At 38.0% G+C, this 12,735-nt stretch overlaps 1 protein-coding gene across 23 annotated transcripts in view; it reads right to left on the bottom strand.

Annotated features, from left to right (window-relative positions):
* The window catches only part of TENM3 (teneurin transmembrane protein 3), a 2,294,790-nt gene that overhangs the window by 261,254 nt on the left and 2,020,801 nt on the right, over positions 1 to 12,735 (bottom strand). For 15 of the 23 annotated variants that reach the window (XM_075930244.1, XM_075930245.1, XM_075930247.1 and 12 more), the window contains one exon: positions 597 to 806. The exons of 5 other annotated variants lie outside the window; for them this stretch is intronic. In XM_075930244.1, the coding sequence (XP_075786359.1) occupies positions 597 to 806 (210 nt within the window). Of the gene's footprint in view, positions 1 to 596; positions 807 to 2,877; positions 3,603 to 3,673; positions 5,779 to 9,026; positions 9,152 to 12,735 lie in introns of those variants that run through there. 3 more of the 23 variants (XM_075930260.1, XM_075930254.1, XM_075930261.1) reach the window with 3 other exon arrangements.

Genomic DNA, 12,735 nt, shown 5'->3' with positions numbered 1-12,735 from the left:
ATTTTGACTTCTTATGTTACACATTGGCAGGTTTGAAAAATTATTTGCTTTGGAGTGACTGACTCCCATTCTCATCACACGACTGTTCTTACATATTGGATACAGGATTACTTCTTGACCACACAGAGAGTTTCTCTATGCTGCACTATCTGCAGCAATATCTTTTAGGCAGTATCAGCCCCAATGTGTTCGTGACCTTTGTTTTTTTGGAAGTGAGTCAGTAGGACATACCCCTATAATGTTGAAGCTAAGTATCACATCAGTTTAAGAAACTTTAGTTTACCATTTGAAAAGAAACACAAATGTAGAGTAGTCAGACCATCACTATGAGTTATCACGTAGTGGTCACCACTGGTATGTGACTACTACTTCTAAAATAATAAACTACTTTCATCTTATATATTACATAAGGTCAGTCTCTACTCTTGCTTATTTGCATTCATTCCAGAAAGTACACATGCACTCGCGAAAATTAAAAGAAGATACATTTAACATATTGAGTAATTTTAATTTCTTCACTCCTATCTGACTGCTCTGTACCAGGATGGAAAATAAGAAAGCGTATTCAAACTATGGACAAGTTGTCCTCTTCTTACCATGATCTGGGACACAAACTGAAACAGTACCGGTCTGTACTAGGTAAGTGCTGGTGGTATAGTCCTCATCTGTATCAGAGTCCTGAACTGGCTGGATGGCATTAGTACTTAGCAACCACCTCTGGTTGTCATGGAGACTGGGTGATGGAGGAAGGGAATGTAAATGTTCAATGACAGATGGACTAGATGAAGAGGATGGCATGGGAGGACCTATGGAAAAAATAAAAATAAAATATTTTAAAATATGGGTCAGGATATCACAAGAGATAAATGAAGTCCTTTCTATATCATTGAAAGGATATTCATGTATTAAAACAAAAAAACCAGGGTGGGCAAAAATACTTGATTGTAGTACACAATACAAATGGTTTTAAAGGCTTAAATGTCACAATATATGGTTTAATCTTGTGGTCACCAACTACTGCAGGGAGTAGTAACAAAAGGAATCCCCTAGACTATGCTGTGTAGTAGATGGTCCCAAGTAAGTAACATATGAATAAAAATGTTTGCTTTTCCAGCATGTTGTAAAATAAATTATTTTTTACTCTTTTAAATCTGACTTTTAAAGAGCACTGTAAGGGCCAGAGGCATTAATAAAGTAAAACCTAATACTTCTTTTTGGCTTGAGGAAACGTGTCAGACAAACATACACATGTTGCACCATCCTTCCACTTTGCATATCTGCTCCATTTTGTAGGCAGGGAGGCATAATAAAAGCATTCAGAAATCAAGATTCCTATATATTTCAGAGCAAGAATCCTACCTATGAAAAGTCCCACCTCCTCATTTTGATAGAAAAGGCAGGCAAAAGTGAAAAGACAGCATGAAATGTTATGCTTGAGATCACAGATATATAGAAATCAGGGTTTGCAATAACTGCCTCTGATGAGAAGCAAGGATGTTAGCAACGTAGAAGTGAGGGATTATAAATTATTTCAAACTATGGATATCCATTAAGAGGAAAGCAAACATTAACTATTAAAATCAGTGAAATGTTGGCCTATCAAGCTTTGTATCCACCTAACCAAAAGACTGAAATTAAATTATTATAAAAGAAAATCAGAGAAACTTAGGGCTGAAATGGAACCTCGAGAAGTTAAAGTCAAATCCCCTGTACTGAGGCAGGACCAAATAAACTTAGACCATCCATAACAGTTGTTTGTCTCACTTATGGTTTTTTTTAACCTTCAATAAAGGGGATTCCACAATCTCCCAGGGAAGCTCACTTCAGAGCTTAACTCCACTTTTAGGGGAGGGAACTCCAGTTATTAGGAACAAACACATAACAGTTATACTGGATTTGATCATCAGAAACCCAGATATTTGTGTTTCCAATGACCACCAGAACTGCATGGAAAATTTGCGAGTCTGTTGCAAAGGTTGCAGATCACTCTAGACATCTGGATAGACGCTTGTGTAGAGCTAGGAAGGAGCTAGTGGTCATAGTCCAAATAAGTACCAATAACAGGTAAGGATAGGAGAGAGGTCCTAGAGGCCACATTTAAGCTGCGAGGTAAGAGACTGAAGTCCATGGATTCCAGGTAGCATTCTCAGAAATGATTCTAGTTCTATGTACTGGACCAGTTAGACAAATTTTATATTTCACACTCCATTCTTGAAGTCATTAATGGATCACATGGTTGGCTCATATTCAGTTAGCAAAATACCGACTGAGCCCCACAGGACCCTTTTATATACACCTAAGTTTCACAGCAAACAACTGAGAGCTACTCTTTGAGAACAGTCTCTCAGCCAGTTGCACACTCATATAAAAATTTTATTTAGACCACAATGTCCTAGTTTGGTTTTAAGAATGTCATTTGGGACCGTAGCAAAAGCCTTACTAAAAGCAAGATATATGATGTCTGTTAGACTAGTAACTTGTTAAAAAACTAATGTACACATATTCCTCAGCTGTTCTATAGGGCTCATCTAGACTACACCAAAGTGCCAAAAGAGGAATTTGCATATCTTCTTCCAATCTTGCTTTTGAAAGTGAAAGTAGTTTGGACATGGCTTTTACGGCAAACCCCTCCTTTTTCAAAAAGCTGCATTTCCTCAAAAACTGAGGTTTACGCAGCTTTTTGAAAAAAAAGGGGGGGGGGAGAGATCCATATCCTCTTTCATCACTTTGGCATAGTCTAGATGAGCCCATACACAATGAAAAATATTTCCTATTTAAGCATAAAACCACACACATTTAGCTAAAAGCTAGAGACTGATATTGATACATTTGGTATTTGAAATGAAAATCCACAGCTAGTAAAGAATGGTTACTTACCCCACAATAATTGTGGGTCTTTGATATGTAGTAATTATGTGCAGGCTAGTGTCGCTATGTATGTATCTTATGCATGGAGTCCTTTGAATTGCAATGTCTGTTGGGGTTGCACAGGTACCTGTCTCTCTTTGTGCTCCATGGGAGAGCAGAAAGGAAGGAGGATCCCTACAGATGTTCTTTCACAATTCAAAGCTCATTGCAGTTGAAAAAAAGTGGGGTGGGGGAACCACTCTGACAACAGCTTGAAGACCACTGTTCGTATAGATTAAGAAACCATACTTTCTTCCTCGAATATAGGTTGAGATAGATCCCAAAGCAAAGCAATGGTATGGTAGGATTGAGGAGTTTCAGCGTTTCAAATAAATATGGACTTCTCCTCCAAACTTGGTACCTGAATTAGCAACTATGTCTAAGGTATTGTGTTTGGCAAATATCAAAAGATTACTCTACATTGCTAATTTCTGATAGTGGCACTTGCTTGAAGTATCTACACCATATAACCTATGTTCAGGTGGAGTGAGCCTTGATGTTTGGAGGGATAAATGCACCAGCCATTTGTAACACTGTGAGATCCATTTCAATATTCTTGGTGAAGAGATGGCTTGACCTTTACAATGGCCAACTACAACTGAAAATAGAAGGTTAATAGTGTAATCCTGTCATTATAGTAAAGCAAACTCATGAATACAACTAATGTGTGTAACTTTTCTTTCAGTATAGAACATGGCTTTAGGAAGAGAGAGATTGACCGACTGGTTTTGATACACGTCTGAGATCAGTTTAGGAATGAACTTACAATGAGGTCACATACTAAGAACTTCTTCCATTAGGAGAGCACAGACTTCTGATACATGTTTTCCATTTCTGTATATTATTTCCTGAGTCTGTTAGAAGCAGTCTCTGTCTGAGGACTTAACCAGACTCTAAACATGCTATCAAATGCAGTGTCTTGGAGTCTAAATGGAATGTCTGGCCTTGAAATGGAGATCAAAGCCAGATGGTTTGAGAGCTGGTTTGGGGGATGAATGGACATCTGCAGTAAGTCTGTCATCCAAAACTGTCTTGGTCAATAGGCATCTACGAAAATGGCTTTGTTCTTTCAATCTTGATGCTCACACTTGGAATCGGGATAATCAGAGGAAAGACGCAGAGCATGCCTCTATTTCACTGATGAAGGAAGGCATCTGACAATTATGCTAAACTCAGAACTCCTCTGGAGCCAAAATTCTGACATTTGACATTGTGATATCAAAGAAGTCTACAATGGGAGACTGCAGTGGCAGAATAGTAATCTCATGCTAAATCTGTATAAGGGCCTTTCATGAAAGGTTACAGATTACCTGCTCAGGAAATTTGATAGACTGTTACAAACTTCCAAGGGATGAAGGCTTATTGGAGTCACTGCGTTCTAAGAACTTGGTGGTCTCCAGGCAGACGGGCAAATAACATGTTTATGTAATGGATGGCCATTGTATTACCTGTGAGTTCTGAAAGATGGGTAGAAATGCCCATTGGTTGGCTCCAGTCTATCGTCATTAATGGGGAAAGCAACTCTAGCTAGGACTGATGCCATCAAAATGTCAAAGAGATTCTGGAATATCTGTTGTGTAACTACTAATTTATCTCTAGATCTCTGAGACACAATATAGAAAAATCTGAAAAGTCTTAAAATCATCCCTTGTGGGACTGGGACTATTGTAATGGTCTCAAAAGGCAAAAACAACAATTCTTTCAATGGTCACTGGGGATACTGTTGTCTATCTACTTCTTCCAGCTCCTAGGAGTTTACGGGCAGCCTGATTGCCCTTTTCTTCCTAGACATATTTGACAGTGATCCACAGCAAGATACTCACATTCATGGTCTCTAGTATGTCCAAACTGGCATGTCATATGTGTTCTGCATCCCTGCTCAATCTTAGAGAGAAAGTTTAATACAGTGATGGTGAAGAAGGGTAAGACTTTTTGAACAGTGGTGCCATGGAGCAATGCCTCTGCTCAAATCCTGGTGCCAGACAGTGCTCCAATACCAACAATGTCCTTGGAGGGAGAGTGATGACTGAGAGAATATCTTTGGCCCGTAAATCAGTGTAGTTGTCAATATTAGTGTCTTCATGAATGCCAGTACCAACTTTCTGTGCATCATACCTGCCAGAGTAGTGGATTTGGATGTCTTGCCCCTTAAAAAGTTTCTCATCCTCTTTTGAGTCATATCTCCTGACAAACTCAGGCTTCACTTGGCTGTCCTTCAGTGTCACCCTTACATCAAGTGCAGTGCAGGCTATAAATGAAGATACTGTTGACAATAGAAGAGAGGGCACTGAGCTCAATGCCAATGTGGTGACTGTGAGTGTTAATATCAGTAAAGAGGCAACTGGTACCACAGGCAGAGGCAGTTGCCCTCAGTGTAGCCTGCACCAATTTTGATGGTGTCTTTTCTTTCCTGCCTTCCTTTTGCTGGGTTGTAGGATATGACTGAGGAATCCTTTTAACCATTCTTTGGAAGCATTAACTTCCTCTGGGTCTGATGTGGTATACACATATTGTTCTAGTAGATGCAGTTTCTAGTCACACATTACTAGAATTGAGTTCTTGAGAATAAAGGTTTTATGCACCAAACATTTATTCAGGACATCACAAGGCTGTTCGTCAGAAAGAATAGGCTTCAACTGTGTCCATTGACCAGACCAATAAGTCTGCTGAAGATTGAGTTTAAACCCTATTCAGAAAGTTCAAAGTCCTTCATGTTGGTCAGTGTGAGGTACTTTACGCTGCTATATTGGAAGGTGTACATAGATGTATGTTTCTTTTCCTCCATCATTTTTTCTGGTCGAGTGGCTACATCTGAGGAGTGTCCACATCTAAGGAGGAGTCAAGTCTTCACTGAAAAGGTATATTTTTAAGCTAGAAACAAAAAATAGCACTGCCATGGTCAGGAAGATTGAACTGTGAGGGTCATGGCCACTTCTCCCTTTATACCCTGACAAGGCAGCATGAGAAGGCATAAAGCAAATGTGTGGTCCCAATATATACTGCTATTCAAAAAAAGTCTGATCTCATGCCCATAAGATGCATGATTACCTACAGTGAAATCTACATTGATACATGGTCAAAGAATAGAATCAGTTTTTGCAAACTCTTCATTTATAAAAGCAACACTCTGTTAGTATTCTAAGTAATTTAAAACACAGTTGATTTTGTACATGAAATGAGATACTGGCAAATTTTTAAATAAAATATCCTGCCTGTAGATGGAGCACTCTGTCTGGAAACCAAGTAGCTGTATCACATGCTTGAATTAATTAGAAAATTAGCTTCACCTCCACTATCATATATAAACTGAAAACACAGCAGTAAAATAATGGAAAAAATTAAGAGGAATTTTTTTTAATCTAATGGTATTCAGTAGTACAATTACACTGGGTAAACGTGCTAGTGACTCATGTTGCATTTCAGATTAATAATATATTGTTGATATTAATATCTTGAATTACCTCCTCTTTCTGTTTCCATTTTACATGTTCCCACTATTGTGTTGCCTTTTTCACTCCTTTGTTTTTGTTTCCAGACTGAATATAGCAGGTCCCACGGTATATCAGATTTCTCAAATTTAGTTTTAACCAGACTCTAAGATGTAATTGGGTGGTTTCCATGGAAGTAAAACTGCTCTGTTCTACCCACAGAACTGTTTGCTTAGCTTTTCCACATGCCATATTTCCCTCTCTGGCTTAACTCTCTAGTCGAAAGCACAATACATTACTATGTAAGGAACTGAATTCTGAGATTAGAACTTGGCTCAAGGGACAAAGAATACCTTCAATTGATCTAGTAACTCCATGCCCAACTCAGAATGGTCAGCCAAATGCAGGGTTATTAGCTGAAGAAGAAATTTGGGGGGAAGAATGGGAATTTTCAAGACTCCAAAAGGAGGCTCATAGGAAGAGTAGGAAACAAGGCACAGAACCCAGCTGAAAAGCTATTAAACCAGCAGCATGATTCAATTTTCTTGCAGTGCATTTATGGACGACTTTCACAACTTATTTTTTGACAGTGGACTTATGTTATTTAGCATATATAAAAACAGATGTAAAGAACCATTATATTTCATTCATTAAATAATAACAGAAATACCTACCCAGCTATTTCAAAGATAGGGGAAGAGAGAGGAAGGGAGCTATAAAAACCTAACATGTTAGAACAAATATTTAAGGCTGATTTTGAACATCTCACTGCAGACCAGCCCAACCTCAATAAGTTGAAGGTGTATACCCTTTGAAGCAAATGAACTTGTCATAGATTTGTAATGAAACCCATGCATTTATAGTTTTCAAGATGCTCTTGCTTTCCCTCTCTTCTCGTTTCATCCTTCTCTTTATGCACAACACTGGCTTGATTATGCAAACTTTAATGATCTAATACACTGTTATCTGCAAAAGGGTTACGTCCATCAAGTTCACTGAAAATTTCTTCAATTATTCAAATGTATTCAATAGTGCTGCAGCAAAATGCCATAGTAACCCTTGAAGTTCACATGGCTAGGTCAATGAAAGAATGCTTCTATCAACCTAGATGAATTATCGGTGTAATGGAACAGGTTTTGAGTACTGTAAGCAGTACACTATAGTAGTATAATGGCACAATATGGCACCCACACTGTCTTATTCAGGCAACAAAGAAGAAACACAGAATCACTGAGATTAAAAGTAGAAAAAAAAACCACCTACCCACTCAAAACAATTATTTTTGTCCAACAGTTCCTAACAAGTACTGCCTGCAAGTGAATCCAACCTTTTGTGCTAATAAGGAAATCATATTTTCCCCACCTTTCCTTTCCCAGTCACACCTCAACTTTAGACTGGTCATCTGACCTTTCAATGAGTTATGACTGGCCTGTGGAAAGTCTGATGATATTCCCATAGATTTCCCAGAAGCTAATAAAACTATTATTTTGTTCTTCAACTTTCCTACTGACCAGGGATCAAACATTCACATCAACAAATGAAGATAAGCATTAAATAATGGTCTTGCTTGGAGCACAGAGCGTGGAGCTGCAGCAGCTGGTTACATGGTCAATATCTTTTTTTTTCCATTTTTTACATCCTTAACCCTTACTGTCTATGATTTTATGATTTGTGTAGGCCTCTGTATACGGCTAATATTGTTTCATGTGTAGAAATAACCTGAAAGACATAATTCCATATCTGGAGATATATGGCACTTAGATACTTTCAAACAGCTTAAGCAAAAGCACAGAAAATCTGCAGGGTTTGAAAAATTGAGCTAAGTCCAGTGGGGAGTGAGTCAAAATAGCAAAAAGAAAAGAAACTTGGAATGAAATAATATGTGCCCCTTCCCTCTTCCAACTGGCCCAGAAAGAAATAAAACCCAGAAGAAAGCTGACTAGATGAAGTGCATTAATGCAGAAATATATCCGGAGGCAATAAAGAATAAATAACACACACACACATAATGTACTTCTGTTGCAAAAAATAGTGCTGTGTTCAGTTTTGGGCCCCACAATAGAAAAGGAACTTTGGTAAACTTAAGAGACTGCAAAGCTCTGCAAAAATCTGCAGTCCTAATTAATGATATGTAATCAAAGTGGCAGTAGAGGCCATCTCCCAGATAGAAAAACTAAAAAGAAATGAATAGGATAAGAGCAACCTATTGAAGGGGATGGCAAAGGGAAGAGACTGTAATTGTCTATAATCATTTGACACATAGTAATGGAAAAGATAAGGAAGAACTAGTCATAGTACAAAAGCAGTGACTGTGGGTAACATTTTCAAAAGCATCTGCATAATTTAGGAGCCTAAGTCCCATTTTCAAAAGTGGTGTAGGCACTAAGGATCCTAAGTCCCATTGTATTTCAATGAGACATAGGCTCCTAAATACCTACAAAACTTTTGAAAATGGGACTTGGGCTCCTAAGGCATTAGCTTTTCAAAATGTTTCCCCACAACTTGACAAGTAAAATAGAAGCTGCCTACGGGACTGAGCGGACATCCTAAACTTGTAGCTCACACAATAGAACAACTATCTGGATAGGTGTGTCCACACCCTCCCCCCCCCCCCCCCCCCCCGCCACAGAACTAGCACCTTTCAAGGAGCCCAGGGTCACAACCAACTAACATAAAACCGAACTGACTTACTTTAATATTAAACATGGAAGTACAGCCCATGAAGACTCCATATCCCAGACCTGCAATGCTCCATCTTGAACCAAATCACCAGATGACAGTGAAAAATTCCATGGGCTACCCCAACACAGAGAATCAATTAGACTGTTGCATTTCTTTTACCAATAAACTTTTATTATGACAAAGAAAACATTGACTCCTAGTAACTACTCATCTTTCATCTTCGATTTGTTATCAATCACATGCTAGCAAAGTGATAGAGATGTAGCTGTGTTAGCAAGCACTTTGTTTCAAGTTGGAACACTTCACACCTGAATTACCAACTGTATGATCACAAGATTTATTTCAGAGAAAACAGCATTGAACATGTTAGGAACACTATGTTTAAGAGAAAATAAAATGGATAAAAAAAGTAGGAGAGGCGTATTCCTGCTGTTGTGTGTGTGTGAAGGATTGCATTAGAAGTTCCCTATTTGGCCCTAAAATCTATATATCTATTAAAATTTTGAATGGTAAATGACTGCTACAATAATACACTGTGCTAAAAAGTAACACCAGAAAGTACATAAAACTCTCATTTTATTTTACATTTTAATTATATTCCATAAATCATAGATTTCATTATCTCTTTTTTGTTGGGAAAAAAATTTCAGGTATATGCAATTTAGCAACTAAATCACAGAATCATAGAAAAGTGGGGATAAAATTTAATCTCTTTCCCTCTCTCCCGCATCCCCTTGATGCAGGAACAACTATACCTTGACCATCCCTATTTGCCTAACCTATTTTTAAAGACTCCAAATGACAGAGAATCTACAACCTCCCTTAGAAGGCTATACCAATCTCAAAGTTTAGTCTCCAGCTTGAGCTGTAAGATCTACACAGCTTCTCTTAGTCACACAGCACAAGCCAAGTGAAACTCAGTCCATTGACCCAGCTGCCAAAAATTGCTGACACTAGTTTGGGATTTTTGTTTTGGTTTCTTGTACTGTATAGGCTTATTGCTACAGGTCAACCTTACTCTGGTTGAAGTCAATGGCAAGCTACCTTTTGACTTCAAGGACAGCAGGATTGGGCCACTGAAATATGACCTGCATAAGGAGAGAGAGAGAATTCTTGTGTCCCCACTGAAGTAAATTTTCGGAGGGTTATCTGTGTTAGTTTGTTTCTCTAACCTGAAGCAAATACACACTACCCTTAGGGGTTCTTGAGAGAAGTCTGGGGGTACATCAACACAATTGAAATTTAGAGAAAACTGAATTTTTGTTTTAAGTTTTACACTATTATTTTTGTACTTTTTACACCCAAAAATTTCATCACCACCTGCCTATGATTAAGTTGTTTAAACAAACATGTTACAGTGGTAGAAAAAAAACTTTGTGTCTGGAAACTGTAATTACTAGGGGGTAATTATATATTTTAAAGGGGTATTTGATTAAAAAAAAGGTTGAGAAACACTACACTATGTAATAGAAATTCTAACTCATGAACCAATCCCTGCAATAAGCCCCATTACCATTCCAAACAATACTATCATAGACTAGAGATGTAAGTGACTAGTCGACTAGTGACTCAACTAATCACTTCTCAAACTCCTTGCTGCTTAAAAGCCCATTTCCCATCCCCCCTAGCACCATCTTCATGGTGGGGCAGGGGAGGGAGGGAGTAGCGGGCAACGAGGAACCAGCTGGAAATCAACTGATTCCTGGCTTGCACCCGATCCCCGCCCTCTGGTGAGCTTCAGCCTTTTAAATGTATTAAAAACCTGGCAGCTTTTAATACATTTAAAAGGCAGAGACGCAGTAGGGTTAGCTCCCTGGGCCAGGAGCTAACCCCGCTGTGATTCTGCAGTTCCCCCCTTCATCAATTAATTGATCAGTCAATGGAAATTACATAACTAGTCAATTAGCTGATTAAACACCATTTAAAATCCCTATCACAGGACCTAACCACATCAGGCATACAACCAGGGGCTCCTTCCCCTGCACATCTACTAATGTGATATATGCCATCATATGTCAGCAATGTCCCTCTTTCACGTACTTTGGTCAAACCAGACAGTCTCCAAGCAAAAGAATAAATGGACACAAACCAGATATCAAGAATGGTAACATTCATAAACCAGTAGGAGAGCACTTTAATCTCCTGGGACATTAAGTAATAGACTTGAACGGTACGTGAGCAAAACAACTTCAAAAACAGACTGCAGCGTGAAATTGCAGCTAGAATTCATATGCAAATTTGACACCATCACAGTAGGTCTGAAAAGAGACTGGCAGTGGCTAGTTCACTACAAAAATAATTTTCCCCATCTGGTATTTTCACCTTCTCACCAACCGTTGGAAGTGGACCACATATACCCTCATTGAATTGGCCTCGTTAGCACTGGTCCTCCCTCATATTTTTATGTACACGCATGCGCGCACGCACGCACACACACACCCCTCACCATCCCCCACACAGTTATGTTGTTACTTTAGGCAAATACAGTGAACTACACATACGCTGCTCATCACAACAGAGGGGCCAGATCTGAATTTTTTTTTAAAGGTAATGGAATCTTTTAAAGCCAAGATCAGACAGTCACTGGTTTGTGAAAATTGGAATTCATGTTTCTTTTAGATAAATTAATCAGAAACAAGAACATTTTCACTTACACAGAAGGGAGGCTTCAGCATTACTGAATGCAATTTATTCCATAACTTCCTAGCATGTAAATACATTTCTACTAATAAAGCATATATAGTGTACATAAAAAAATATTGACTATACTCCCAGCATTCCAGTTTCCTACTGTAGCTGTATTATATGCAGCTTAACTTAATGAAAACTGGTAGGTAGTATGTTACAACACAAAATTACCAGATTTTAGATGTTTTAATTATTTCATATAACATACTAAGTTTGTAATAAGTGATTTTTAATTATAAATCCATTTTATATTATAGACCCCCTGTATGCTATCCAGCCCATATGATTTGGCATTGGCATTTATATCTCTGCTGGATACTTCAGCTTTCTGCAGTCAACCTGTGGAGACAGTTATCTCTTAATTAAAACTCTACATGAAAATAGCACTACTGAAAAGCACATACAAAGAATGAGTATTTATAACTGCATAGTCCTTTTTTATCTATGGTTTGAATACTGGAGATAGCCATTACAGTTAGTAGGAAGAATTTCCCCAAGGTAAAACAGGCAGAGTCAATCCCTCATAAAAGAAAGATAATAGTACGGGTCTTCCAAGAATCATCTCATCTTGCTGAAAATAATGGTGTGCCACATGTCCCTTTAACAGCAAATACTTTCAAATATGTAAGATTGTCTATAACATGTACCACATTTTTTATAAATGTAATTTATGGTGACCCTTGAATTAAGAAGTGAATTTTCCAAGTTTGAGATCCTTTTCTCAGTGTTAATGAACTGTCACTACAACTCAGATACAAATCTGAAATAAATATGACATCTAACTTTAACAGGCTTCTTTTTATGCAAGACTATTATTTCTAAACAAAAGAGGAGTATTACTTTGACATGTATTTGAACTCACAGAGTTATAGTTTCTTCTGTAGAAAATGGAAGCTGAAACTTTGTAAAAATTCTAATGGAGTGGATTCATCTGAAAACAAAGAACAAGGTGTCCCCAGAATGGGAGAGAAATGCTGACCTATTTTGTTTTTTTTTTACTGTATTTATCTCTCTCAAATTTTTCATAATA

The sequence above is a fragment of the Pelodiscus sinensis genome, chromosome 5 (assembly GCF_049634645.1).
Source record: "Pelodiscus sinensis isolate JC-2024 chromosome 5, ASM4963464v1, whole genome shotgun sequence".
NCBI lineage: Eukaryota > Metazoa > Chordata > Testudines > Trionychidae > Pelodiscus > Pelodiscus sinensis.
This window is presented reverse-complemented; position numbering and strand designations above follow the sequence as displayed.